We start from the raw sequence: 26,321 nt of genomic DNA, 5'->3' as shown, positions 1-26,321 counted from the left end.
CTATGTGATAGTTTCCTCAAATTGAGACACCCCCAGTTCCTTCAACAAGCCCTACAGCACGATCTCACTTAATTAATATTCTTCCTGAAATGTGGTACCTAGAGCTATGCTGGATATACTAAATGTCTTCCTCTTAAGTTTCATGAAGATGGATCCTCACAGGAAATAGAAAGCAAAGTCTCAGAAACCTTCTGCACCAAATGCCTTCTTTTCCCTCCTGATAAAGGTCTGGTCTGAAAGGCAGAGAGAGGCCACTCGGGTCCCCTCTGTCTGGACCGTGACCTAATCAACCCCAGAGGGAGGTAGGACAGACAGTCTGGCCGACTTAACAAGTAAACTAACATTTTCCCCTTGGGCTGCTGGACTGTCACGACTGGGATCAAAGGAGTAGGTAAGAGACTGGCCATTGATGGACTAAAACTCAAATATCATCCTAATTTTCCAAGTAACTATGAGAAATGAAATCATCATTTTTTGGCTTATTTATTCTGTGGAAGTCCTTCCTGCAATCTAAGCTTTCTTTCTACTTGTCTCATCCCCTACTAAACTGTAAGCTCCTTAGGGGGGTGTGCTGCTTTTCATGCGTAGGTCTACCCAATAAACATGGAAATGAGTCTATTCTCCTGCTACCTTGGTGTCCTATTGAGTCTTACTCTGGCTTATTTTGGGGAGTGATGGTGAGCAGGAATTCAAATAAGGAAGAAAGCTGCTTTGTACAGAGTATCAACTTTTTATCTGCACGCACAAGGAAGACTACAACAAAATATGGACATTATAAAGATTTATTCTCAATCAGCCCAGACATAAAACAAAAAAGGTGAGGTGAGAGTCAGTTAGACAAAAAGACAAAATTATATGTCTACAGTCATTGCAATATAGCTGGGGGTTGGGAAAATTCCAGATGTTCTAGTATCAGGGCTAGAGTTAAGGTCCATCTTCTCTCCCAGACCTAGAGGCTCTATATTTTACAGACTGGAAAAACTGATTAGAGCCAGACTGTCCAACTTGCAAAAGGAACTCAAGATCCTGGATCCAAATGCTCCCTGTTAGCCTGGGGACCAGCATAAGGACAGCAAATAAGGGACAGCCGAGGCCAACAGGGGCAAACATCTAGGGAGTGGAGAGATGACAGTGTAGTGTAGGAAGTTTATTTACAGATGCGGGGAGAACATGACAGGGCATCAGCTTGGCCAGCAAGGCAGCAATCAGTGGAGATTGGAAACAGATTCCATGATTAGAGGATTCAAGAACTCTGTGGCTGGGGCAGTCTGGACTGAGAGGGATGTGAGGAGGGGGGGGAACTGTGCTGGGCTCAGTGAAGAAAGAGATATTAAAATCCAAACCAAGATGAGAATAAACAAGATGAAAGAAAACCTGTTGCCCATCTTACTTCAAAGGAGTAGGAAACAGAAGGAAATCACAAGTGGAGTTCAGGAGCAGCACCAGAGAAGCCCAAAATACATGAAGAGGTGGCCTTAACCTGCATCCTTGGTTTCTACTGTTTGGATCAGTGGGCATTTTATAGCCCTCTTCTTAGTGGGGTTTCCCCTCCCAAAGTAGCTCAGAGTTTCAGCCCCTGTAGATTCTACCTCCATAGGAATCTCACTAAATTTAATTTGTCCAGATGATGTGGATCCCTCCAAAGTCAGAGACAAGGGGTCTTGAGGGTATTAGAAGGGTGGGGTCCAGCTGACTGGCATCCTCACTCCGGGTCTTCCAACACTGTTGCCAACTCTCTCTTTTTTTTGCTAAGAGCCTGGGTATGGAGAAAGAAAAACAATATAAGAGTGACAAAAAATAAAATATTTTCCCTCTATGGGTCTCTACTCTGGATTTGGATTTATACTAGACAGTAAAGGCAGGATCTTTTGCTCCATCTTTACTGAGGGCCCAATATGAAAAAAATCATGATAGATGTCTATGACCGTTTGTTGTAAACCATACTTAAATCACAAAGCCCTACTATAACATTTCTGAGGCAGCCTACTCCACTTCTGACAGTGTTAATACTTAAAAAGTTTTTCCTTAGTTTAAGATTAGATGTGTTTTCTGTAACTTCTCCACATTGGCTCTCTTTTTCTGCCCTAGCAAGAACAAGCCTCTTCCACAGGACAGCCATTTAAATATTTTAAAACAAGGATCATGTCCCCATTAAGTCCTCTCTTCTCTGAGAGGCATTCCTCATGGAACCAAAGAATCCCCAGTTCTTTTCAGTGACATTTTGGAGACCTGGTTTAATCACTGTATCTTGGTGTCCTTCCTCAAGACACAGAATAGCTTTGCTGTCATTCAGTCGTGTCTGATTTGTCGTGACCCCATGGACCACAGCACACCAGGCCCTTCTATCTTCCACTATCTCTCCAAGTCTGTCCAAGTTCATGTTCATCGTCTCTATGATATTATCTAATCATCTCATCATCTGCTGTCCCCTTTCTCTTTTATCTTCAATCTTTCCCAACATCTGGGTCTTTTCCAGTGACTCCTGTCTTCTCATTATGTGGCTAAAGTATTTAAGCTTCATCTTCAGTATTTGACCTTCTGGTGAACAGCCTGAATTAATTTCTTTAAGTATTGATTGGTTTGACCTCCTTGCTGTCTAAGAGACTCTCAAAAGTTTTTTCCCAGCACCACAATTCAAAAGTGTTGATTCTGCAGCACTCAGCTTTCCTTATAGTCCAACTCTCACAGCTTTTCTAATCTAAGACACTATGACTCTACTGGAAATAAAACAGCTTTGACTATATGGACCTTTGTTGGCCAGGTGATGGCTCTGCTTTTTAGTATACTGTCCAGACTTACCAAAATTTTCCTTCTAAGGAGCAAGTGTCTTTTAATTTCATAACTGTAGTCTCAATCTCCAGTGCTTTTGGTCCCAAAAACATAAAATCTGACACTGCTTCCATTTCTTCTTCCTCTATTTGCCAGGAAGTGATAGGACCAGTTGCCAAGATCCTAACTTTTTTGATGTAAAAGTCAGCTTTTACACTCTCTTTTAAGAGGCTTCTTAATTCTTCACTTTCTGCCATCAGGGTGGTATCATCGACCTATCTGATATTGCTGATATTTCTCCCAACAATCTTAATTCCAGCTTTTGATTCATCTAGCCAGCATTTTGCATGATGCTGGCAAACAAATAAGGCAACAACACACAGCCTTGTTGCACTCCTTTTCCAATCTTAAACAAGTCAATTGTTCCACATTCAGATTCTAACCATTGCTTCTTGACCCGCATACAGGTTCCTTGAGAGACAAGTAAGATGACCTGGTACTCCCATCTCTTTGAGGATTCACCCCATTTTGTTGTGATCCACACTTTAGTGTGGTCAATGAAGCAGAACTACATGTTTTTCTGTAACTCCTCTGATCTCTCCATAATCCAGCAAATGTTAGTCATTTGGTCTCAAGTTCCTCTGCTCTTCCCCAGGAGTGTACTGGACACCTTCCAACCTGAGGAGCTCATTTTCCAATGTCATTTCTTTTATCATTTTAGTATTGTTTATGTACCTTTTGTCAACTTTCCACTATGACCTGACTGTCTTGAGTAATCCTGCATGCTGTAGCTCACAGTTTCACTGAACTATGCAAGTCCTTGCACTATGACAAAGCAATTATGGGGGAGAGTCCCCTACCCCTAGCAGCACAATAGTTTACCAATGTTCTTTTTAAAACATGGCCCCCACACACACCAATGCCTGACACTGTACACAAGAATAAAGTCAAAATGGATACATGATCTAGGTATAAAGACTGATACTATAAACAAATTAGGGAAGCAAGGAATAGTGTGTATTATGTTTTGGTTTGTTACATGATTTCTCTCATTCATTTTAGTTCTTCTACACAGCATGACTATAGTTAAAATATATTTAATAGGAATGTATGTGTAGATCCTATATAGAATTGTATGAAGTCTCAGTGAGGGAGGGGGGAGGGGTGGGGTAGGTAGGGAAAAAAAATCTAAGTTATATGGTAGTGATTGTAGAAAAAATAAATAAAATTAATATAAAAAAATGTGCATACCTTTTGATCCAGTAATATCGCTTCTAGGACTGTATCCCAAAAAGATCAAAATAATGGGAAAGGGTCCCACATATACAAAAATATTTATAGCATCTCTCTTTGTGGTGGCCAAAAACTAGAAATCAAGGGGATGCCCATCAACTGGAGAATGGCTGAACAAGTTGTGGTATATGAATGTAATGGAATACTATTGTGCTATAAGAAACGATGAACAAGAAGACTTCAGAGAGGCCTGGAAAGACTTATATGAACTGATGCTGAGTGAAAGGAGCAGAACCAGGAGAACTTTGTACACAGCAACAACCACAGCGTGTGAGAAATTTTTCTGGCAGACTTAGTCCTTCATAACAATGTAAGGACCTAAAAAATTCCCAATGGACTCTTGAAGCAAAACACCTTCCACATCGAGAGAAAGAACTATGGAACTGGACTGCAGAATGAAGCAGACCATTTTCTCCCTTTCATTTTAATTCTTCTATTCAACATGACTAAGGTGAAATTGTATTTAATAGGAATGTGTATGTAGAACCTATATAAGATTGCATACCATCTTGGGGAGGGAGGGGAAAAAAATCTAAGATGTATGGAATGAACAAAACAAAACATGGCCCCCAGAGCAGGAAACAACAAATGGAGCAGATCAAAGTGATGTCTGAGCAGGGTGGTGTTTAGAGGGGCTCTCACCCTCCCACCTCCATCCTGGCCTTTGGTAAACACTTTGGCTGCCACATCCCAACACCAACAAATTACTGAGCTCACAGTGCACAAAATCCCCATGTCTCCTCATATGATCTTTTTCCTAGCCACCCCTTCTCCATCCTCAACTTGAGTGGCTTTTTTTTTTAATTCAACTGTAGGATATTATGTTTATGTTTACTACAATATATAGAATCACATCAAAGTAATGGACTCTTTCTAAACGGTAAGAAATTACGAATCCAAAAAATTTAGAAAAAAGAACGGGAAGACCTGAACATATATAAAGTGAAGAAAGAAAAACCAGAAAAACAATATACACAATGACTAAAGCCATTTAAATGAACAAGATGAAACTGAACTCTAATTACAATGACAGAGCTTGGCCCCAGAGAAAAGTTTTAAAAAATGCAATACTGCATATGTGTATATATAAAAAAAAGATTTCATAGAGCCAAAGACTTGATCAGAGTCAGAAGGGATCTCAGAGGCTATTAGTCCAAACCAAAAAAAAATCCCTTCTATCATCTGTTCAACAAGTGTTCATCCAGCGTTTGCTTGAAGACCTCCAGTGAATGGGAACCCATCACCTCCAGGGGTAGCTCATTCCACTTTGGGACAGCTCTGTATGGAGGTATTTTCATACATCAAGCCTGTATTTGCCTATGTGCAATTTCTACCCACTGCTCCTAGTTCTGTCCTCTTGGATCAAGCAGAATAAATCTATGTAACTCTTTTGCAGATGACAATGCTTCAAATGCTTGAAGATATCTATTAAGTTCTTCCTAAGTGAGGTCTTCTCCAGACTAAACATCCCTACTTTCTTCAGCTGATCCTTATATGATATAATCATAAGTCTCTTCACTACCCTGGCTGCCTTTCTCTGGACATGGCATTTTACCAATGCTTCACCAGAATGCAGTGTCCATAAACACAATACAGTCTGACAATGGTAGATTACAGAGGGATTGTCACCTTTCCTAGTCTAAGACACTATGACTTTTAATAAAGCCTTAGTAACTGATTAGTTAGTAATTCCATTAGTACTGTTGCTTTTTTAATGGGCAACAGAGACTCCATTCTTAGGTTCAGTGTGCCCCCAACCAGAGCAGACTACCCACAGTCTAAGCAAATCACCAGAATTTTAAAAAACACATTTAATTTCACCACACTAAGAAAACAGGAAAACATACATTAAAATCATACTCTTTGGGGGGCAGGGTCAATTCTAAATTCATTTTTTTTTAAATCAGCAAAAATCTGCCATCTTTCCCTCTTACACCCATCCGCGCTGAAAAAGCAAGAAAAACAAAGCATCTCCCTCCCTATAGCATTATACTTAGTTTTGCTGGGTATGTTATTCTTGGTTGTAACCTTATATCCTTTGCCTACTGGAATATCCTATTCTGAGCTCTTTACTTCTCTATAGTTGTGACTTCTTAGTCTTATGTGACCCTAACTATGGTTTCCTGGTATTTTAATTGTTTCTTTTTAACTGCCAGCACTATTTTTTCTTTGACCTGTGTTTCTTTCAGGAGGTGATGAGTGGACACTGTAATTTCCATGTTGTCCTTTGTTCTAAGATATCTGGGAAGCTTTCTTCTCCGATGTCTTAAAATATATCTAAAAATTAAGAACTCTGATCGATGCAGTAACCAACCTGAGGACAATCATGACTCCCGAGGATTGATGAAGTATGCTAACCACCCTGACAGACAGGTGATAAAACACAGATTTTTGGATATGGCCAATGAGGGAATTTGTTTTGCTTGAAAATGCAAATTTGTTGAAAGGAATTTTATTTTCTTGTTCCTCTTTTCAATGGGAGGGAAAAATGTTTGTTCATTGAAAAAATTAAAGAAAAATACTTTCTTTATACAACTGTATAAGCAAATTGTGAGGAAATGTGACCCACTCTACTTTATAGTAGTTTCCTGGAATGTCTATGTATTTCAGTGTGTGTAGGGCACAGTATTTGATGAGTCTTAATTTTTTTTCCTTCTCAATATGTTTTTTAAGATCAGTTGTTTTTGTCAAAAGACACCTTATTTGTTTTCTATTTTTCCAGTCTCTTTACTCTGTTTAATATTTGATGTCTGGAGTCATTAGCTTCTAATAAGCATTCTAATTTTTAGGGAGTCAGTTGTTCAACCAAGGTTTTATACCTTTTGTGCCAAGCTGTTAATTCCCTTTCTAATTCTTTCTTCCATAGCTCTCATTTTTCTTCCAGTTTTCTTCTGGTGCTCTCATTTTAGATAAGAAAAAAGTTTAACTCTTTAAAAGAATTTTTTTCATCTCTTCCAGGAATTCTAGTTGAATTTATGCCCAAGGAGTATCTTTCTTTGAGGCTCTGACTATAGATGTTTTGGAGTCATTCTTTTCTTCTAGGTTTGTGTCTTGTATATACATACCATCACCATAACAGCTTTTTAGGATGGGATTTGTTTTTGTTTGCTCATTATTACAGCTACTTCCTTACTTAAGATTTTATGTTAAGTCCAGGCTTTGTGCTTCTGAAGGGAATGTCTGGGCTGCTTCTACTGTTGCTTTCTAGGAATACCAAGTGTTATGTGATTCCAGGATCTAAGAGACAGCTCCGGTTATGGACTGGCAAACTTTCAGGATTTCCCAAGTGGTCCCCATGAGAACAACATCTGATTACTCTCTCCTTGGTTTGAGCTCTGCAAGTTTCTCACCTGGGGTTTGGGTCTGAGCAACACATCTGTAGGCTCACTCTGTATGCAGTTTCAATAGACTTCTGGACTCAGTCACTACAAACCAAGTGGAAAACTCTGCTGGTTCAGAGTGACTAAAGTGCAGACTCCCCTTTGATCTGAGGTTCCGGCACTGATTACTCTGCGGCAGGCTTCAGAGTAGACTGAAAGCTAGAACTGAGACCCTGCTTGGTTCCTGGGGTCAGAGACATACAGCAGCTGCTTGCTCCTGATCTCACTCCTCTCTTGGAACAACACAGCCTTAAGGCCCACAGCTCCTTCTTACCCTGGAGCGTCATGCCTAGGTGCAGGTCCCCTCCTCATCCCACCCTGAATCTATGACTTGGAACAGGATAGTGACAGAACTGCACCTGTTCTTGCACCATGAACAAATTTAAGCCTTCTGTGCTGGATCTGCAGCTTGCTCTTTCCCTCATGCATAGCCTGTCCCTGTGCTAAGTGTGCTCCTGGATAGACCCTATCCCCAGCGTCCACAGACCTTTCTCTGTCTATGCTGACCTGGGCTGGAAAAATGACTTTTTGTGATTTTTTTCATGGATTTTCTGATCAGAAGTCAATCTGGTAGACTCTCTAAATCTATTTGGAAGGGTTTGGGGTTTTGAGGGATTATTTTGGGGAGTGGGAAGCTTGTAGTACTTCTTCCTGTTTCTCTGCTCTTAGCTCCTACATTTAATAATATCATTCTTAATACCTCATAAGCCAATGGAATACAACTTCCCTCAACAGAATGGTGAGAAAAATGAAGAAATAAATCTCTGCCCATCCCCCTGGGGGTGGGGAGTAGTTAGGTAGTATGGTTTATGTTCCAAAGACACAGGAGGGAAAGCCACTAAAATAGTTTTACTAGCGGCTCCAAGTCTCCTGACTCCTGCCTACAGAGGGATTAGAAAGAAGAATGACTTAAGTTACTGCTGGTATAGCACTGTGAGCAGCTGCTTATCTCCTCAGTTGTCACTTTCAATCACAACTAGTTCCTCCTCTGGCTTTCTTTCTCCCATCTGGATAAGCATCCCTGTGCTTCTCTGCTGCTGCTTCAGGTAACAACCTTTTAACTCCAGATCTCCCAGACCATAAGCCAAGGGCATGTTGTTAATAAAGGACTCTTTAAAAGATAAGGGCTATTTATCACCTTCTTTGATCTAACCTTTTCACTTATCTCAAGGTTCTACCAAAGTGACATTCAAAATTGTTTTTTACAGAATCCGATCTCAGAATTGGAAGACATCTCAGAGGCCCTTAAGTCCAAACCATTCCTGAAAAAGAACCGCTCTACAACACACCTTCCCTGGGAACTCACTATGTAGTGAGCACTCCAGCCCATCCATCCCACTTTGGGACACTTTTAGGTGCTATGGAGTTCCTCCTAACCTTGAGATAAATGCACTTCTTCATTCCTGGTTCTGCCCTCTAGAACTGGCAGAACAAGTACAGTCCTTCCTTCAGATGACAAACCTTCAGATCCTTGACGACAGCTACCATTATTTCCCTATGCCCCTAAATCTTCTCTTCTCCAGCTCCATTCCCTTCTCATCCCCAATTCCTCCACTAATCTTCATCCACTGAGCAGCTAAGACACAACAAACCCAGACACAACAGTTACCATGAGCTTCTGGTCATCTATTGCCATCAGTGGAACTGCTGAGATCTACTGCCTGGTCTTATCCCCAGGGGATGACAAGCTCCTACCATCTCTTAACTCTCCTGTTCTTAGCTGAATTCCTGCCTGCCCAGGAATCGATGCCCACTTCCCTACTTCATATTCTCTCAAACCCATTGATGTCAACCCCATCCCTCCCAGATCCCAGCCCAGGTGTGCCTCCCCTTCCACTGCGCCATATGGAATTTGTGTTACATCATTAACAAACCTTTTTTCATTTTACACCTCTTCCTCTTATGCTCCTATCTTCTAAAACGCACAAAACTCAGCCTCATACCACATAATACTTCAATCTAGGATGCTCTGGCATTGGTTGCATCCTCTCACATACCTTGCCCCCAATATACTAATTCTCAAAAGAGTTAGACTTTTCTTGCTCCCTATTGTCACTTCCAGACTCTCCCTCTGACACCATAACTCAGCAGCTTCTCCTCCTTTGAGGTTCACTCTATCCAAATATGCCCCCAGATCCTGGGGGCAATCATCTCCTGGTTCCTACATCATTTTCCCTACTTTCTCATAAAGTTCATTACACAGCCCTCAGTCTTTCCCTCTACTCCTGTTCTTATACTTGGAGTTTTCAATATACATGTTAGTGTTACTTCACTCTCAACTCCTATGACCTATTACTCCCATGACCTATTATTCCACTCAACATTTATCACACACAGGGATAGCCATTAATCTCACTTTCACCCACAAGTAATTATTCCATTTCCATGACCAAGAATTCTAAAATTCCCTTATGCAACAATACCATTATATCACTGTGTTTCTCCCTATGTTTCAGTCCTATAAATGATATCCTTGATCTTAACTATGACCTCCAGCTTCTTCATCTGTGAGGGCCCTCCCAGGCCATCACTTCCATTTCAGCTTGGACAACATTGCACCGCCTCTACTCCTGAATCCTTTGTTCTCTTGTCCTATTGCTCCTGATGCCTTACAAATCCTCACTCTAGATTATTCTCATCTGCCTCATCCACACCCACTCACATATGGTTAAATGAAGCTAGAAGAAGTCACACAGCCATGCGGACTGGGCCCACAACAAATTTATGTTATCTAATTTCAGTGCAGCAAGGCAAACCTTTTATTACTTAATTGATTTTCTTAAAAAAAAAAAAAAAAGCTATTCAAAGTTTATTCATTTCTGTTAAATACAAAGTAAACAAAGTTACTGAGACTTCTAGGAAGCACGAAAGTGACAGTTTAAAAAAAGTGTAGGTTCTTGCCTTCATTTTTGATATTTGCTTTTATTTTCCTTTTTTCAAAAAAATCAAACATACATCAGAACTTCTTCTAAACTTAAGCAGCCTGCCTAATCAAAGGTGAGAGAGGAAAGGGGAAAATGGCCTCCTGAGCCTAGCTTACCCCAGGAGCAGGGAGGCTGTTACTGCTTGCAGAGAAATCCAGGGTTGGCTTTCCTGGGCTTGCTGACATGTCACTTCCTCCAGCACAGGCGCCACAAGCAACCTATGAATTCCCTAAGTGTTCTGGGTATTCCAGCATAGTTGTCATGAATGGACAACTTCACTTCCCAAAGAAACCAGGCTCTAATTTTGGGAGGCGAGGATGGCAGCATTCCTACAGGAGATGTTGCTAGAAGTGACGCCCAAACCCCTCCAGCAGTGGCCACAGGCTGCTCTACATGAAGATCAGCATTGCTTTGCTTCTAATGATGAGACAAACCTTAGTGGTCGCTCTCCAGCAACCTGCCAGATAAAGCTTCAGCCAATGGTCATGGGTGACTGGGTTCCAAAAGACAGGGTCCTGGGTCACAGAGCTTATTTAAGTACAGGAGACGATAGTGAGATTCCTATGATAGCAAAGAGTTCTCTGGATTTCTCACTGATTTTCTGTTGAACTCCCTACAGCAGCTCTTCAAACTTCTCTCATCCCTTTCTTACCCTCCCCTTCCAACATCTATCTCCTGAGGATTTTGCCTCGTACAGTGTAAGAAGGGAGGTGACAACTTCTCCACATCTCAAAATCCCTTTTTTTCTCCATTCTTTCTTTTGCTCCAGTGTCTGATGAAGAGCTGTTCCTTCTCCTTGCTAAGGTTACTCCCATTACATGTACCTATGCTTCCACTAATTCCCATTTCTTTTTGTCTATTTTACTAAATCATTTCCCTCTCCCTCTCTAATCTTTACTCTCTCTCTCTCTTTCCTAGAAGTCCTTCCCTACTGCCTACAAACATGTCTAGGTTTTCCCTAATATAAAAAAACCTTCTCTTGATCCTACCATCCCTTCGAGCTATTATCCTATGTGTCTCCTCACATTCATAGCCAAACTCCTAGAAAAACTGCCTATGTTCCCTGCTGCCCTTCCTCTTCTCTCACTTTTTTTTCAAGTCTCTGCAATACAGCTTCTAACCTCACTCAACAGAAATTGCTGTTTCCAAAGTTACTAATCAAGGACTTAAGAATTCTGACCATTGTAATGACCAACCATAATTCCACTCCATCCTCCTGGACATTCTCTCGTCTTTGAGTTTCCATGGACACAGTTCTCTTTTGACTCTCCTCCTCCATTTAACTGCAATCCCAAAGTCTCCTTTGTTGAGGCATCATTCATATCCTACCCTCTAAATGTGGATGTACCTCAAAGTTTTGTCCTAGGCTGTCTTCTCTTCTCTCTCTCTATTTTTTGGTGAACTCATCAATTCCTGTTGGTTTATCTATTATCTCTTGTAGATGATTCCCAAATCTAAGTATCTAGATCTAGTCTCTTTTTTAAGCTCTAATCCCATATCACCAACTGCCTATGATATCCTGACCTAAATATCTAACAGGTATCTCAAATTCAACATGTCCAAAACAATTCATTATCCTTTCCCCCAAGCACACCTCTCTACCAAACTCCCATGTTTCTGCTGAGGGAAACACCATCCTTCTAGTTACTCAGATTCAAAGCCTCAATCATTCTCCACCTACTACAGATCCTATCACTTACTCATTCTTGTTTCTACTTCTGCATCCATTCCCTTCTCTCTCCCCACAAAATCATCACCATAGTTTAGTTCTTCACAACCTCTCACCTGGACTATACTAATAGCCTCCATTTGGTTTCTTCCATCTCTCCCACTTCCCTTCTTCAATCCACCCTCTATATCACTGCCAAAGTGGTTTTCCTAAAACATAGGACTAACCATGTAATTCTCTGACCCAGTAAACTCAATGGCTCCTTATAGCCTTTAGCATCAAGTACAAGCTGCCGTTTTGCATGTAAAGTCCTTTGTGATCTGCCTCCATCCCGCCTTTCTCATGTCATTCTGCACTACTCCACTTCCAAAACTCTATAGTCCAAACTACATTTCTGCTGTTCCTCACACAAAACCAATCCATCTCTTATCTCCCAGCCTCTACTCAGGCTATCCCTCATGCTTGGAATACATTCCCCTCTTACTTCTGCCACTGGGAATCCCTGGTTTCCTTCAAAGCTCAGCTCAAGTACCACTTTCTCCAGGAAACCTTTCCTAAGCCACAAATTCAGCTGCAGGGGCCTTCTCCCCAATTACTTTGTGTATATTCTGCAAATACTTAGGGATGTACATATAGTCCTCCTCCTTTCTCCCTGCACCCCTGAAGCAACAGAATGGAAGCTCCTTGAGGACAGGGACCATTTCATTTGTCCCTGCATCCTCAGAGCCTAAAACACTGCCTGGCACATCTCAGATGTTTGATAAAGGCTTTACTGACTGATTGACATAGCATGATCCTCCATCATTCTGGCTGCCCTTCCTGAATGGTAGGGTCTAGAACCTAATATAAGGCTGCAGATATGAACTGACCCAGACACGACTACCTCCCACGGCAGCCCAGGCAGCTTTGCTGGCTGACACATCACACTCTAGATTCATGTCGAAACTGAAGTGCATGTATCCCCAAGAGATCATAAAAATGGGAAAGGGTCCCACATGTACAAAAATATTTATAGCAGCACTCTTTGTAGTTGCCAAAAACTGGAAATCAAGGGGATGCCCATCAATTGAGGAATGGCTGAATAAATTATGGTATACGAATGTAATGGAATACTATTGATCCATAAGAAATGATGAACAAGAAGATTTCAGAAAGGCCTGGAAGGACTTATATGATCTGATGCTGAGTAAAAAGAGCAGAACCAGGAGAACTTTGTGCACAGCAACGACCACAGTGTGCGAGAGTTTTTTCTGGTAGACTTGGAACTTCTTAACAATGCAAGAACTTAAAAAAAAAATTTCCCAATGGTCTTCTAAGGCAAAATGCCTTCCACACTCAGAGAAAGAACTATAGAATTCATTCGCAGAATGTAGCAGATCATTCTTGCGTGTGTGTGTGTATTATGTTTTGATTTGTTATATGATTTCTTTCATTTATTTTAGTTCATCTACACAGCATGACTATAGTGAAAATGTATTCAATAGGAAAGTACGTGTAGATCCTATATAGAATTGTATGCTGTCTTGGGGAGGGAGGGGGGAGGTAGGGAGGGGGAAAAAAATCTAAGTTTTATGGTAATGATTGTAGAACATTAAAAATAAAAAATAAAAATAAAATAAAAAAAAAAGAAACTGAAGTCTATTCTCCCAAACTGTTTTTAGACAACTTGTTGTTCAGCCTTGCTTTGCCCATCTTGTATTTGTGGTTTTTTTAAAGATTTCCCCCTCACTCCTCTCCACAAAGGACTTTTAAGCCCTGAATCTTATCTATGTTGAGGCAGATGATAATATTCCTCCACCTCAGAAATAGGCAGCATACCTCATCCCACCTATACAAGCCTCACAATCTTTTTTCTGAGGCTAGGGACACACACATGAACTATGTGCTGATTTTCAACTCTCATCATGCAATCCCATGTAAGCGTTCTTGAAATAAGATAAGCTTCATCAAAATACCAAATGCCTGATGGGGACAGGAAAGGGAGAGGCACTAGTTGTGAGTCCTATGCTAGCATTCTTGACATATAATTGGTCATAATACAACTGCTCTCTTTTTTATCTGTAATGAAGTTTCTGCTTTGGTGACAAAGTAGATAAAAAGTACTGGAAAACCTGAATTCAAAATCTGGTCTCAGACACTTACTAGCTGTGTAACCCTAGGTAAGTCAGTTTCCTCAACTGTAAAATGGAGAAAATAACAACACCCACCTTAGAGGGTTATTTTGAAGATCAGATGAGACAACATATGTAAAGCACCATAAGAGTTGTTACTATCATCACCATCCTTATCCTCAAAATGTCATCAATTTGGGAACTCCACTGGTCACTACTAGCAGAAAGGAGAAGGAAGGAGGACACTTGCCTGCCAAGTTTGCTTCCGGGCCTGGATCTGTTGCTGTAGCTCCAGCACCTGCTTCCGCCCTTCCAGGACCATTTCAGCCAGTTTGACATTCTCCTTCTCCTGCTCCTGGACCAGTCGCTTCAGGGATGACTGCTGCTGTAAGAAGTAGGGCATCAGTGTACTGCGCACATCATCCTCAGGAATTCCACTGGGGCGCCTAGTCAGGAAATTCAGACATGGCAACATAATCAAAGGGGGTAATGAAATCTGGGGAGGAGATGGGGTAGGGAAACGGGAGGGTATTGTCTTTTTCTAATGACTAATTACTTCCTATGGCCAAGCCTAACTCAACTAGGGCTGTGAGCTTTCTTCTATTGCCTTCTACTATATGTCATTTTTAATAACCCCACAAAAAACTATTCCACCTGGGGAGTACCATCCTAACCAGAAATTTTTTCTTTTGTCTCTATTAAGTGCACCATCATGTTCTTCCCAATTCTAACCCTCCCTCATCTCACTGAGGACTGATTTGATTTTTCCATTCTACCTCTCCAAACTTCATCACACCGCCCCTTCCCTACCCATGGTTCCTTCCCTGTCCCTCCACTGGTATTTGGAGTTCTGGCTGGCTGTATCAATGTACCCTTCTCTAACAGTCTCTGAGGCACATCCTGTATCTGTCATCAAACTTGAAGCTCTTGAGAGCTACAACCATATTTCCTCCTCCTAGATCTTCCCTATGGGTCGTGGACTGACTTGATCTATGTTTTACTGTATTTTTGTTTATTTTGTTAAACACTTCCCAAGTTTCTGCTCTAGTCTATTTTTGAACTTTGTAAAAACTTTTATTAGCTGCTGCTCAGTGGATGAGAACCTTGGATTCGAAGCTTCCCTTTTTTCTGCAATCTTTGCAGCAAGAAGCTCTATTAGATCCTCATTCAATAGTCCTTCTCCATTAGACACAATCAACTCCTGCTAGCCTTAAGATTAATCCTAGCCTTAAGATCATCTGAAAAACAAGATTTTGATGTATATATGACAGTTCTGATGTGACCCCCCACAAATCCAATGGAGACAGATCAGGTGAATGCAGTGACTAAACAAGATCCACTGGTTTGAAAAAGTGTCATCCAGAAAATTGAATTAAACTTAAAAAACTTATTAAACAATATTTACAAAACTAAATCAATGTAAAAGAAACTTAAATAAGCTTTCAAGTGATTTTTTGTAAGTTTATAGCTTTTACACTTCTTAAGTTATAAAGTTTAAAACTGCATTAAGACTTCTGGGATACCCTGTATGGTGAAAATACTTAAATGTTAAGCTAAACAGTAGTTTACTATTCTTATTCTATGGTCTCTGCTCTTTCTATGTCAGTATCTCAGGGATCATGCCAGTATAAAATCTGTCAAGCACCAGAGAGGCCAAGGTCTCCCATTACATCCTGGTTCATCCAGTCATCCTGATGAGTATCTGGTCACTGGACCCAGATGGCTCTGGAGGAGAAGGAGGCTGGTAACCTGCATAGCCCTCCCTCACTCAAAACAAAGTCAAGTGCAAGTCATGTCATCATTTCTCTGATGGCATGGTCTTCTTTGGCAACGAAGGACGAACACAATAAACAATAAAAGCTTTATAACGATTATTAATTATAATGATGATTAGGCCCACTTTATCACCCTTTCCTCTGAGTTGCAGCTATTTGGAAGAAAATTCAAACCTTCCCTGAAAGTGACCATACAATACAAGGGGGCCTTCAGTTCCTTTCCTCTTTTATGTCATCAATTCTTACCATGCTGGCTCCTTTCGGTCCTCAGCCTCCTCCACAATCTTATCAAGGGAATTCAAAACAGCTTCTAAGTTCCCTTCTTCCTTAATTGTGGAAATTTCTTCCTGAGAGTAAAGAAGAAAAGAGGCAAAACAATATAGAAAAGAGACAGAACAATATGAAGCACAAGAAGTACACAAAAATTTCCACTGACGTCATATTGCCTATTAGACCAAGTCCACAAATTACTGGCATTTAAGGCCCTCTATCTGACCAATTTATCACCTCCTATTTAGCAACATATTCCTTTCACTATTGCCAGGACAGTTTTTTCTCACATTCTAGGAAGGACACTGATAAATTTCAGCACATCCAGAAGAGGGTAATCATGATGCTAAAAGGGACAACAGATCACACCATAGGAGGACCATTTGAAAGAACTAGGAATATTTAGCTTGGAGAAGAGAAAATTTAGTGTGGATAAGAAAGCTGTCTTCAAGAACTGAAGATCTCTGGTGTAGAAGAAAGATGATACTGTTTTGCTTATTCCCAGAAGGCAGCACCAGGAAGGAACAAGATGTAGGAAATACAGAAAAACAGACAGCATGGAAAAACCACAGTAAGAAGCAGAGCTGTCCAAGGCAGACAAACTGTCCCTGGAGGTAGTGAGCTTTCCATTCTTATTAGAGGTCTTTATGCAGAGGCTGGCCAAACAGCTCTCAGGGATACCAGAAGGTGACTCCTATTCAAGTACAAGTTGGGCTAGATGTGACCTTCCAATTCTGAGACACTCTCATTCCTCCTTCTCCTCCATTTAATATGTCTGCCTTGGCCCTTTCTGCCGATTCAAATCCTTTTTATTGTTGTTCAGTTGTTTTAGTCATGTCCAACTCTTCTTGACCCCATTTGGGGTTTTCTTGGTAAAGACCATTACAGATGAGGAGACTAAGGCAAACAGAGTTAAGTGACTTGCCCAGAGTCACACAGCTAGTAAGTGTCTGAGGCTGCATTTGAATTAAGATCCTCCTGACTCCAGATCTGGCATTCTATCCACTACGCCACCCTAGCTGCCCCAACTCTATCCTACTCTTTAAAATTCCAACACAAAGCTTTCACTGATTCCAGTCTATATGGATTTTGTCTTTAAATACAGTCCACACCACACATTTTGTTATTTAAACATTCTTTCCTGTCTTAATTTTTCTATGTCTCTTTAATTGAAGCATAAGCTACTTTAGAAAATATATTATGTCATTTGCTTTTGCATTCCCCATAATACTTGAGAGTTAACCCAGGGCTGGAAACACAGTAGGGACTCCATAAATGCCCACTCAACTGAATTAAATGTCATAAGGTATTAATGCTTTCAACCTCCTAGCATTTAATGCTTAGAATTTTTTCCATACCCACACACAGGAGGGTATATACTCTGGCACATTTTCCATCCCTCCAGTTCACCACCCCTGAGGACAGAGACCATCATCTTTCATTTCTTCTGTACCTGTCCACTGTAGCAACCACCAGGAGCATATAAGGGCTATATGTACCATGGTCATCAGTTACCAATGATATCACGTGACCAGCTGAGAAGGTGACTGGCAATAACTACAGAGAACTACTGATGAGATAATAGGACTTAGAGCTATTAAAGGTCATCCAGTCTAAGCTTCTTATTTTACAGATGAGAAGGTGAAAGTCCAAAGAGGTAAAAGGACTTTCCCAAAGTCACAGAAGTTACTGAGACTCAGTGCCCTTTGTCCTACACCCAGACAGCCTCAGATGCACCTAACTTCCTCATCCTTATCCAACTAACATGTATATTATCTACTACATGCAAAGTACTAGGTCTAGAGACCAATAAGATATAATTCCCAACCTCAAGGGACTTAAAATTTAGTAGCAAAATCAGCAAACCAAGGGAATTCACTGGGTTTCTTATCTACTTACCCGGATGGATGTCTGCAACTGAGTTATAAACTGGTCATAAATTAGTCGTGTCATTTCTGGCTGGAGTTTGTAGAAGCGCTTGTAACACCTGGCAAATCGCTCATAACTGGACAAAGAGATGAGAAAATAGAGTTAAATCACCATTACAAGGCACTTGCCCAACCGCTGATTTGATTACTTCCCCAGCTCTCCATCACTAGTCATCTCTGGGCTGAGGATTCTGGGCAGATGATCTAGGCTCTCACTTTTCCTGTTCCTTGCTTTATGCTCATTTTGCTGAGAAAGACAGGGAAATTTAAACCTATCTATGCTGTAGCTCTGAGCAAATGCTGCGATGGGAACTGAGGTTGCAGGAAATTATTTCTCTATACATTTCAATTATCTGTGATTTTCTTATCACTCCCCCCTCACCACCCCCAAATGAAGTCTATTTCTAGATCTTTTCCCTCAGATACAAGGAATTAATTAAATTAAATGAGCTATCTTTGCTGCTCTCTCCCACTTTGTGTTCCCTTTCCCTACTCCACTGACTACTACAAAATGGTACATTTTCATACCACCCCACCTTGATGAACTCAAGAAACATGCAAATTTAGTCAGAAAAAGCATTTTGGGGCTGGGAGTGAGGCAAGGGGCCCACATGCAACTCTGGAACACAAGTGGCACAGTACTGCCCCCAAAAGAGCACATGCCTCCAGAGGGAATAGAGGCAACTGTTTGTACTGTAATCCTCTTCTAATAAGTGCCTGAATGTCAAACTTCTCACAAACCAATGTTTATGAGATCCACCGAAAACCACAACATTCCCTACTCTACAATCCAATGCTGAGATGGTGCGTGGGTCCATCCTAGCACAATCACACAACACTGACAGGATAACACTGCTATGTATTTCTCACTCTGTTCCCTCTCTACTGTCTCAAATGATCTCTAAACCCCTATCTCAAATCCACGGGGAAGTATATAAGAAGTGAGAATGACAAGATCAGCTATCCTCCATGAAATTCACTGAAGTGAGTGTGTTATAAGTGGGAATTATGGCACCTAGTTTAAATTCTGCCACTCCTATTACCTCACTATGTGATCTTGAGCAAGTCACTTTCTTTGGAAATCAGTCTCCTGATCTGTAAAATAAAGGGTTAGGACAAGATGATTTCTAAGAATTATCTAAAATTGGATCTATACGGCTTCCCATGAGGGGGTTGCTCATTGCTTAAAATAAAAAAAAGAACAATATACAGGATATGGGTCACAAAACTCCTACTTTCTGGCTAGAGAAGTGGTATCCTACTGACCCAAGCAAAGGCCCAAACAACCAATACAACCAAATTGCTGTTTGCATCTGGTCCCACAAGAAACAAAGTCTGTGGCTACAGAGGATTGGAGAGGAGAAGATGAGGATACCTCATCCTGGGTAATTGTGGGCTAAAGTCTGGTTTAGCTCTTGGAGATGGGTCAATTTCTGATCCTCCTGGTCCCTTCTCAGGACTAGCAAGCAGAAAGCTTGAGCTTCAGACTGTGTTTTCTTCTCAGCTCTATATCCCTAAAGGTAGCTGAAGGAGAAGTGTATATGTATGTTTGTACTGTATCTAGATGTGCATTTATAAACACACACGTGTATCTATAATGTGTGTACACATACATATACACAGGAGCACACACACATGCACGTGAAGAGTGTGACCAGAGAACAGCAAACAGAATAAACACTCTTCCTATCTTCCCAGCACTATACTGATATAGAGGAATGCACTTTAATCAGGGAGACACACAAATTCAGAAAACAAATGTGAATGATGATATGAAAAGCAAGCAGTTCCTTAACTGGCAACAGAGAATGGGAAAAAATTTGAAGTTCCATTTTGGATTCTTTGAACATTCAGGGAGGGGGAAATAATACATTTTGGGAAATCTCCCGAGGTTCCTTCTTTCCCTCAAGAATATACTGTCTACTGGAGTGTAAACTCCTTACTGGTAAGAATAATGTCTTAAACCTCTTTTTCTATAACCAGTGTCTAACACAGTGCTAGGCATGTAAATAGATTACAGGGGGTCAAAGGTGAGTTACTAAATGCATTTAAATGGCACGGCCTCAGGGCTGTGGAAAGAGGCTTATGATTAAATGATGGGAAGAGCTCACTCTGTCACTCTTCTGCCCAGTCATCCCTTTGTATCTGGAGGACACCAGGTACCTCAAGTGCTAGAAGCCTAAGGGTGAGACTGTAGACTTTCACTACCTCTACAGGGGGCCTAGAATCCTACTGATCCAGTGATAGGAAGAAACCAGAATAAGCACTCTGTAAACTGAACAGCACAAAGAAAAGCTTGACCTAGGCCTTAAAAAATAAATTGTGGTTTTTTTAAACCATTTACTGAGTTTAAACAACTAAGGCAAGAAAACAATTTTTGAGCTAACGTGTTGTCGTTTTTTTTATTTTATGCGTCTAACTTACTAAGGGTTTCGAGTTTCTTTTTTTAGAAGCTTTAAAAATCTCAAAATGTTGTTTTTAAAATCAGCATCAATTATTTTAGCCCCATTTAGCTTTTCTTTGTACTTCAGCAGTCCTTATGTGTCAACACGCAGACAGAATGGTTTTGATCTAGATACATTTATTTCCACAAAGATTTGTGCTGATGATACAGGGACTAGCTAAAGTATTCAGTTTGCCCTGTCCTTGACTTCTTCCTCCTCCTTCCCTTTTCTACCAAGCAAGCCAAGCAGGCGGCAAAGAGGGGCTGAGAGAAGAGGGAAGCTCCAGAGTCCATTTTGCTCCTCAAGAACAGCTCTGGTAAAAAAATAAAAAGGCTAAAGAAAAAAGGATGAAAGAGCATTTCATTTGGGAGTCAGGAGATTCAGGCTGCAGTGCTGGCTCTGTAAATATTATCTGTGTGACTGTGGGAAAATCAAGTCACTGCAGCCTCCCAGTCTCACCTCTAAACCTGAATCTAAACAACATGCCCCACATTAGGGAGAGGGAGAAAGGAATGAGCAATTATCAAGTGCCCTGTAACAGATATTATTTCACTTGATCATCAGCCCTGGGAAGTAGGTGTTATTTTTAGCCCCATTTTACAGGTGAGAGAACTGAGGCAGAAGTTAAATGACTTGCCCAGTGTCACACAGCAAAGAAGAGGCAAGATTTGAACTGGGGTCTTCCTGACTCCAGGCCCAAAGCTCTATCCACTGCACCACCTCGTTGCCTACAACAGATCTGGAAAGGGATCATTTAACTTTTGCCAGAAGACTTCTAGCAAGAAGAAATGTACTACTTCCTTGGGTAGGTCATTCTGCTTTTTGATAGCTCCCATTTCCAGGAGATTTTCCCCTAGATTTAATCCTCAGTTCATCTTTCCGACAGCACCTGCTTCACAGGGTTGTTCTTAAGAAGCCAATGAGGTAATATATGCAAGATGCCTTATACAAACTATACAAATGTTGACTAGAATTATTATTATTCCACCTGGCTCTACCCTCTAGGGTCAAAAGAAGTTTAATTTCTCTTTCACACAACAGTATTTAAACGCTTACCGAATTCTGTGCAAAGCACTAGGGATACAAAACCAAAAATCCAACAGTTCCTGTCCTCGAGGAAGTGACATTCTAAATAGGGGGTGGTACAACGTGCACATAATAAATATAATTTCAGGAGGGTCAGGTCACAGACAACCAGAAAAATCAAGGAAGGCTTTGAATAGGAGATGGTGCATGAACTAAGCACTGAAGGAAGCTGGAAGGGAAGGAGAAGGGAGGCCCAGAACAAAGCCCAGTGTGTAAGGAATGGAGAGGAGGCCAGTTTGGCTAGAACAAAGATTTGGTGAAGGGGAAACGATGTGAAATAAGGTCGAAAGGATAGGTGGGGCTGTAGGGGGCTTTAAATTCCACACTGAGGAGGCTGATTTTATTCTAGAGGTGACAGGGAGTTCTGAAGATTTCTGAGTAAGGGAATTCAATGATGAGAACTATTTTTAAGGAATGCTAATCTGGCAACTCTCTGGAGAATGGATTGGGGGGAAGACAATGGACAAAGGCACAGATCAGAACAATATGACAATAGTGTTAGCAAGGGATTCTGAGGGACAGAACTAAGGTAAAGTCAGTGTGAGAGGAGAGAAGGGAGAGACAGAAGAATCAACAGGACTTAGCAACTAATTGAATCTGGTGCTTGAAGGAGAGTCAAAGTCAAGGATACCTGAGTTTGCAAAGGTGGCTGGCCGGTAGATTAGTTCAGGTTAGGGGACTTCAGAAACAAGGAAGAGATGTGGAGAAAAGATTGGTTTTGAGGAAAATATATAATGAGTACTGTTTGGAAATGTTGAATTTGAGATGCCTATGTGATCTCCCAATGGAAGTATCCAGAAGGAGAGTGATGGAGGCTGGACATATAAACATGGGACTTAATTGCACAGAAATGAAAGTCAAATCTATGGGGGCTAATGAGGTCAGAGAGTGTAAGAAGGTCCAGGACAAAGCCTTGGGGGACACCTATGCTTAATAGTCTACAGATGGATGAGGACCCAGCAAAGGAGATGAAGAAAAAATAGTCAGAGAGATAGGAGAGGAGGGAAATGAAAACAGTGTCACAAAGCCAAAGGAGGGAAGAACATCCAGAAGTGCATGATTAATAGTGCTAAAAGCTAAAGAGAAGTAGAAAAGAATGATTCAGAAAAGATAAGTGGATTTAGCAATTTCAAGATCTTTTATAACTTTGAAAAAGGCAATTTTAGCAGTTTTGAAAAAAGTTTTATTTGTTTTATTTTCCAGCTGGGGTTAGGAGCCGGAGAACAGGAAGGATTAGTGTCTAGAACTGGTGAGGAGAAAGTATCACTATACTCTGCCCAGTTAGAACACACATGTGGAGTACATTCAGCTCTACATTTTAGGAAGGACACGGATATGCTAGATAATGTCCACAGAAGAGCAACCAGGAAGGTAAAAGGCCTCAAATTCATGCCATGAGACGTTGGACATGTTTAGTCTGAATAAGAGTCTCTTGTCAAATGGATGAGAGATTAGACTTGTTTTCTGTTTGACCCCAAGGGGAGGAACTAGAAACAAGATGAGGATGTAATAAAAGAGGGCAAACCTAGCCTTGGTGCAAGGAAATATTTCCTAACAATTAGAGCTAACCAAAAGTGTAGGGGACTGCCTCAGCTTAGAGGAAGTCAGTTCTGTCTCACTTGAATCTTTCACGGCCAAATGACCATGCTGAGAGATGCTGTAGGAGAGATTCTATGGGCTGGAACAGATACCTCTTGGGGTCCCTTTTAAGAGTCTATGACTGTGCTGAGGAGTGAGAAAACAGAGAGGAGTGTCTACAATCCCTCTGAGGAGTCTGGGTGCAAAGAGAAAAGAATCAGGATGATGGCTTGAGAGGAGGGGAGAGTGAAATGGAGGGATTTGGGTTTTGTTTTGTCTTTTTTTTTTATTTTACCTCTTTATTTTTAGTTTTCAACATTCCATTTCCACAAGGTTTTGAGTTCTAGATTTTCTCCCCATCTCTCTCCATATAGCCTGTATTCTGATTATCTCTTCCCCCAATCTGCCCTCCTTTATATCACACACACAAACATACCCCTCCTTTTATCCCCTTCCCCCTTACTTTCTTGTAGGACAAGATAGATTTCTATACCCCATTGCCTAGATATCTTATTTCCCAGTTGTATGTGAATTATTTTGTCTTTTTCAAAAGGATTTTTAGGTGTGGGGATTTTTTGAGTGGCAGGGGAATGATAAGATAAGGAAAGTCTTTTTCTCTATATTTCTTACCTGGTGACTTCATCAACTTCATGACTTCAAGTATCTCTACGCAAATGTCTCCCATATCTATATAACCAACTTTTCTTTCTCTCCAGAGTCTTGTATCATGAATTGCTCAGCAAACAGTTCTAACCAAACTCATTATCTCCACCGGACAGTTGCCAAAGTTTGCAGCTTCTACCTTCACAACATATTTTGTGTCCCTCCCTTCCTATTTGTCAGCTGCTCTAATTCTGGCCTTCAAGGCCTCTCACCTGTATTTCTTTCAGTAGCCCCCTAATTGGTCTCTTGCCTCCCCATCTCTTTTACACAGCTCCCAAAGCGATTTTCCTGAAGCAGTTCTGTTCGTGTGACTTCCCCAACCAACTTCTGAGGCGTCCTCTAGTATTTAAAGCTCTTCATCCTCTCATCTCCAACCTAACTTCCCTGCCTTATTGGACATTACTCCCTTTCATACTATCTACAGTCCAGTCACGCTGACCTACTTACTTTCCCTCACTTTCCTCACCAACACCATGCCTTTGCAACGATTGTCCACAATGCTGGCAATGCTCTCTCCTGACCTCTGCCCTTAGCATCTGTCTTCCTGCAAGATTTAGCTCAAAAGCTGCCTTCCGCAGGAGGTTACTGTACCCTTACTGGCTGTGTGACCCTGGGCAGGTCACTTAACCTCTGTTTGCCTCAGTTTCCTCATCTATAAAAGGAGCTGGAGAAAGAAATGGCAAGTCACTCCAGTCTCTCCGCCAAGAAAACCCCAAGTGGGGCCAGGAAGAATCAGACACGACTGAACAGCAGTAACACTGTATTTGCTAGAATGTCATCTCCGTGAAGACGGGGGCTACTTCTGGCTTTGCTTCGTATCCCTAGCAGAGAATACGTTTACTGAAGCTTGCGTGCCCAGGGCAGAGGGGCGGTGCCGGGGGAAAGCCGGAATGGGAGCGGGGGCCCTTTGGTTCCTGCCTCTCCTGCCCCAACATCTAACACAACATCCCGCACGCAGCAGGCGCTTGGGGTGGAAGCCCTGATTCTGGGCTGGTCACACAGCCGAAGGCTGGCAATCTTCTTCGTGTCCCCGCTGCCTGGCCGTTCAGCCTCCGCCGATCGTCACCCAGAGAACCCCTTGGGGGTGGGGAGGGGGGTGGAGGAAAGGGAAGGCACGGCAGGTGCGAGTCCGAGGCAGGAGCGCCCCCTGCTGCAGGGGACGGGTGCTCAACCTGCCGGTGTGGGGTCCCGGCCCCATTCCGTAACAGGCTCCCCGCGAGCGGTTACCCTCACGTAAGGTCTCGGGCCGTATGTCATTTGGGTCCACTGCCCCCTGCAGGTAAAGGCCGGAGCCCCGCCACGAGGCATGCACGTGAGAATTCGGGATGCATTTTTTACCTCCTCCCTCCCCGTACGACCACTACGACTCGAGCACTCGCGAGACTTCACCTCGCACCCCCTTCTTACCTGCCGGCCGACACCAGCTTCTGAAGGAAAGTGTCCACCACGGTGTCCAAAAGCTTCACCTTCGGGACGTGAGCGGTAGCCGACCCGTCCGCCAGGGACGAGTCCTCGCCCCCCCCCACCTCACCGCTACTCCCGCCGCCGTTACTCCCGCTAGCGTTCGCCATGTTAAAGTCAAACCGCCAAAATACCACGGCACCATCCGCCCCGCCCACCAAGAGATCCAATTGGTTGTCCGCACCACCTCCTCCCCGTGATTGGAGGCGATGAAACGTCCGTCAGCGTCACCGGGCGTTCCCAGGCGATCGCTGCGCGGCTGCCGGCCACGCCGGTGGCGCGAGTCAAGAACCTGCCCACTTTGAAGTCGGTCCCTGGTGGTCATCTGACGGCCACAGGAAACAGGCGTGTACGAGACCCGGGGGCTCAAACAATAAAAATTTTTAATCATACGACAAAGACTTCTTACAGTGCAACAGTGAAACCTGTTTGAATAGTCACATTACATGTCACTCAGTATTAATGGTCAAAGAGCAGTCCGTGTTCCCGCGTCTGCTCTGCCGAGCCCCCCGCGACAGGAACACGCGGTTCCCCGCTTCCCTCCCACGAGAGCTTCAGCTCTACAAGTCGAGTCCACGCAAAAACACTCCAGCCTGCCCAGTTTTTTTCCCTCCCGGACCGCATGTTCCCGCCCTGGTGGGAACAAGCCAATCGTCCTCTCTCCCCCTCCCCACTGCTGGACTCAGGGTCGGGGTCAATACGCAGTCCCCAAGCCACAAATCAAGGTTTGCGAGGGGCTCAGTCCTTCTAAGTCAGGAAAAGCAGCGTGGGGCAAGGGGAGGATAAGAGCACGAGAAAACAGCCAGACACGGGTGACAGGTGAGCGGAGGAGGCGTGGGTGAGGGGGGCGGGCTGCGATCCCCTCCGCATTCCCGCCGCACTCCACCCAGCCCAGCTAGGGGAGGGCCCCGAGATCAGAGAGCTGCAGGACAGAGGCCCCCAGGGTGGCAGAGCCAGGGGAAGGGAGGAA

General features: G+C 42.4%; 1 protein-coding gene across 1 annotated transcript; it reads right to left on the bottom strand.

The window, feature by feature from the left end:
• Positions 1-764: 764 nt before the first annotated feature.
• Positions 765-25,556, bottom strand: PMF1 (polyamine modulated factor 1). Its single transcript, XM_072647242.1, has 5 exons — positions 25,298-25,556; positions 18,091-18,196; positions 16,168-16,268; positions 14,397-14,592; positions 765-1,756 (listed from the first exon to the last, which is right to left on the bottom strand). Exons 1-5 carry the CDS (start codon positions 25,459-25,461, stop codon positions 1,703-1,705), a joined length of 621 nt encoding a protein of 206 aa, XP_072503343.1. The 5' UTR covers positions 25,462-25,556; the 3' UTR covers positions 765-1,702.
• Between the last annotated feature and the right edge of the window lie 765 nt (positions 25,557-26,321).

The sequence above is a fragment of the Notamacropus eugenii genome, chromosome 2 (assembly GCF_028372415.1).
Source record: "Notamacropus eugenii isolate mMacEug1 chromosome 2, mMacEug1.pri_v2, whole genome shotgun sequence".
In the NCBI taxonomy this organism is placed as follows: Eukaryota; Metazoa; Chordata; class Mammalia; order Diprotodontia; family Macropodidae; genus Notamacropus; species Notamacropus eugenii.
Note: the sequence above shows the minus strand (reverse complement) of the source record. Positions and strands in the feature narration are given on the sequence as shown.

Coding starts and splice junctions, on each gene's coding strand:
- PMF1 (XM_072647242.1), bottom strand. CDS start 25,461: ATGGCGAACGCTAGCGGGAGTAACGGCGGCGGGAGTAGCGGTGAGGTG. Junction 16,269..18,090: donor AGTTGCAGACATCCATCCGG/GTAAGTAGATAA, acceptor CTTTACTCTCAG/GAAGAAATTTCCACAATTAA. Junction 14,593..16,167: donor GACCGAAAGGAGCCAGCATG/GTAAGAATTGAT, acceptor TTTCCTGACTAG/GCGCCCCAGTGGAATTCCTG.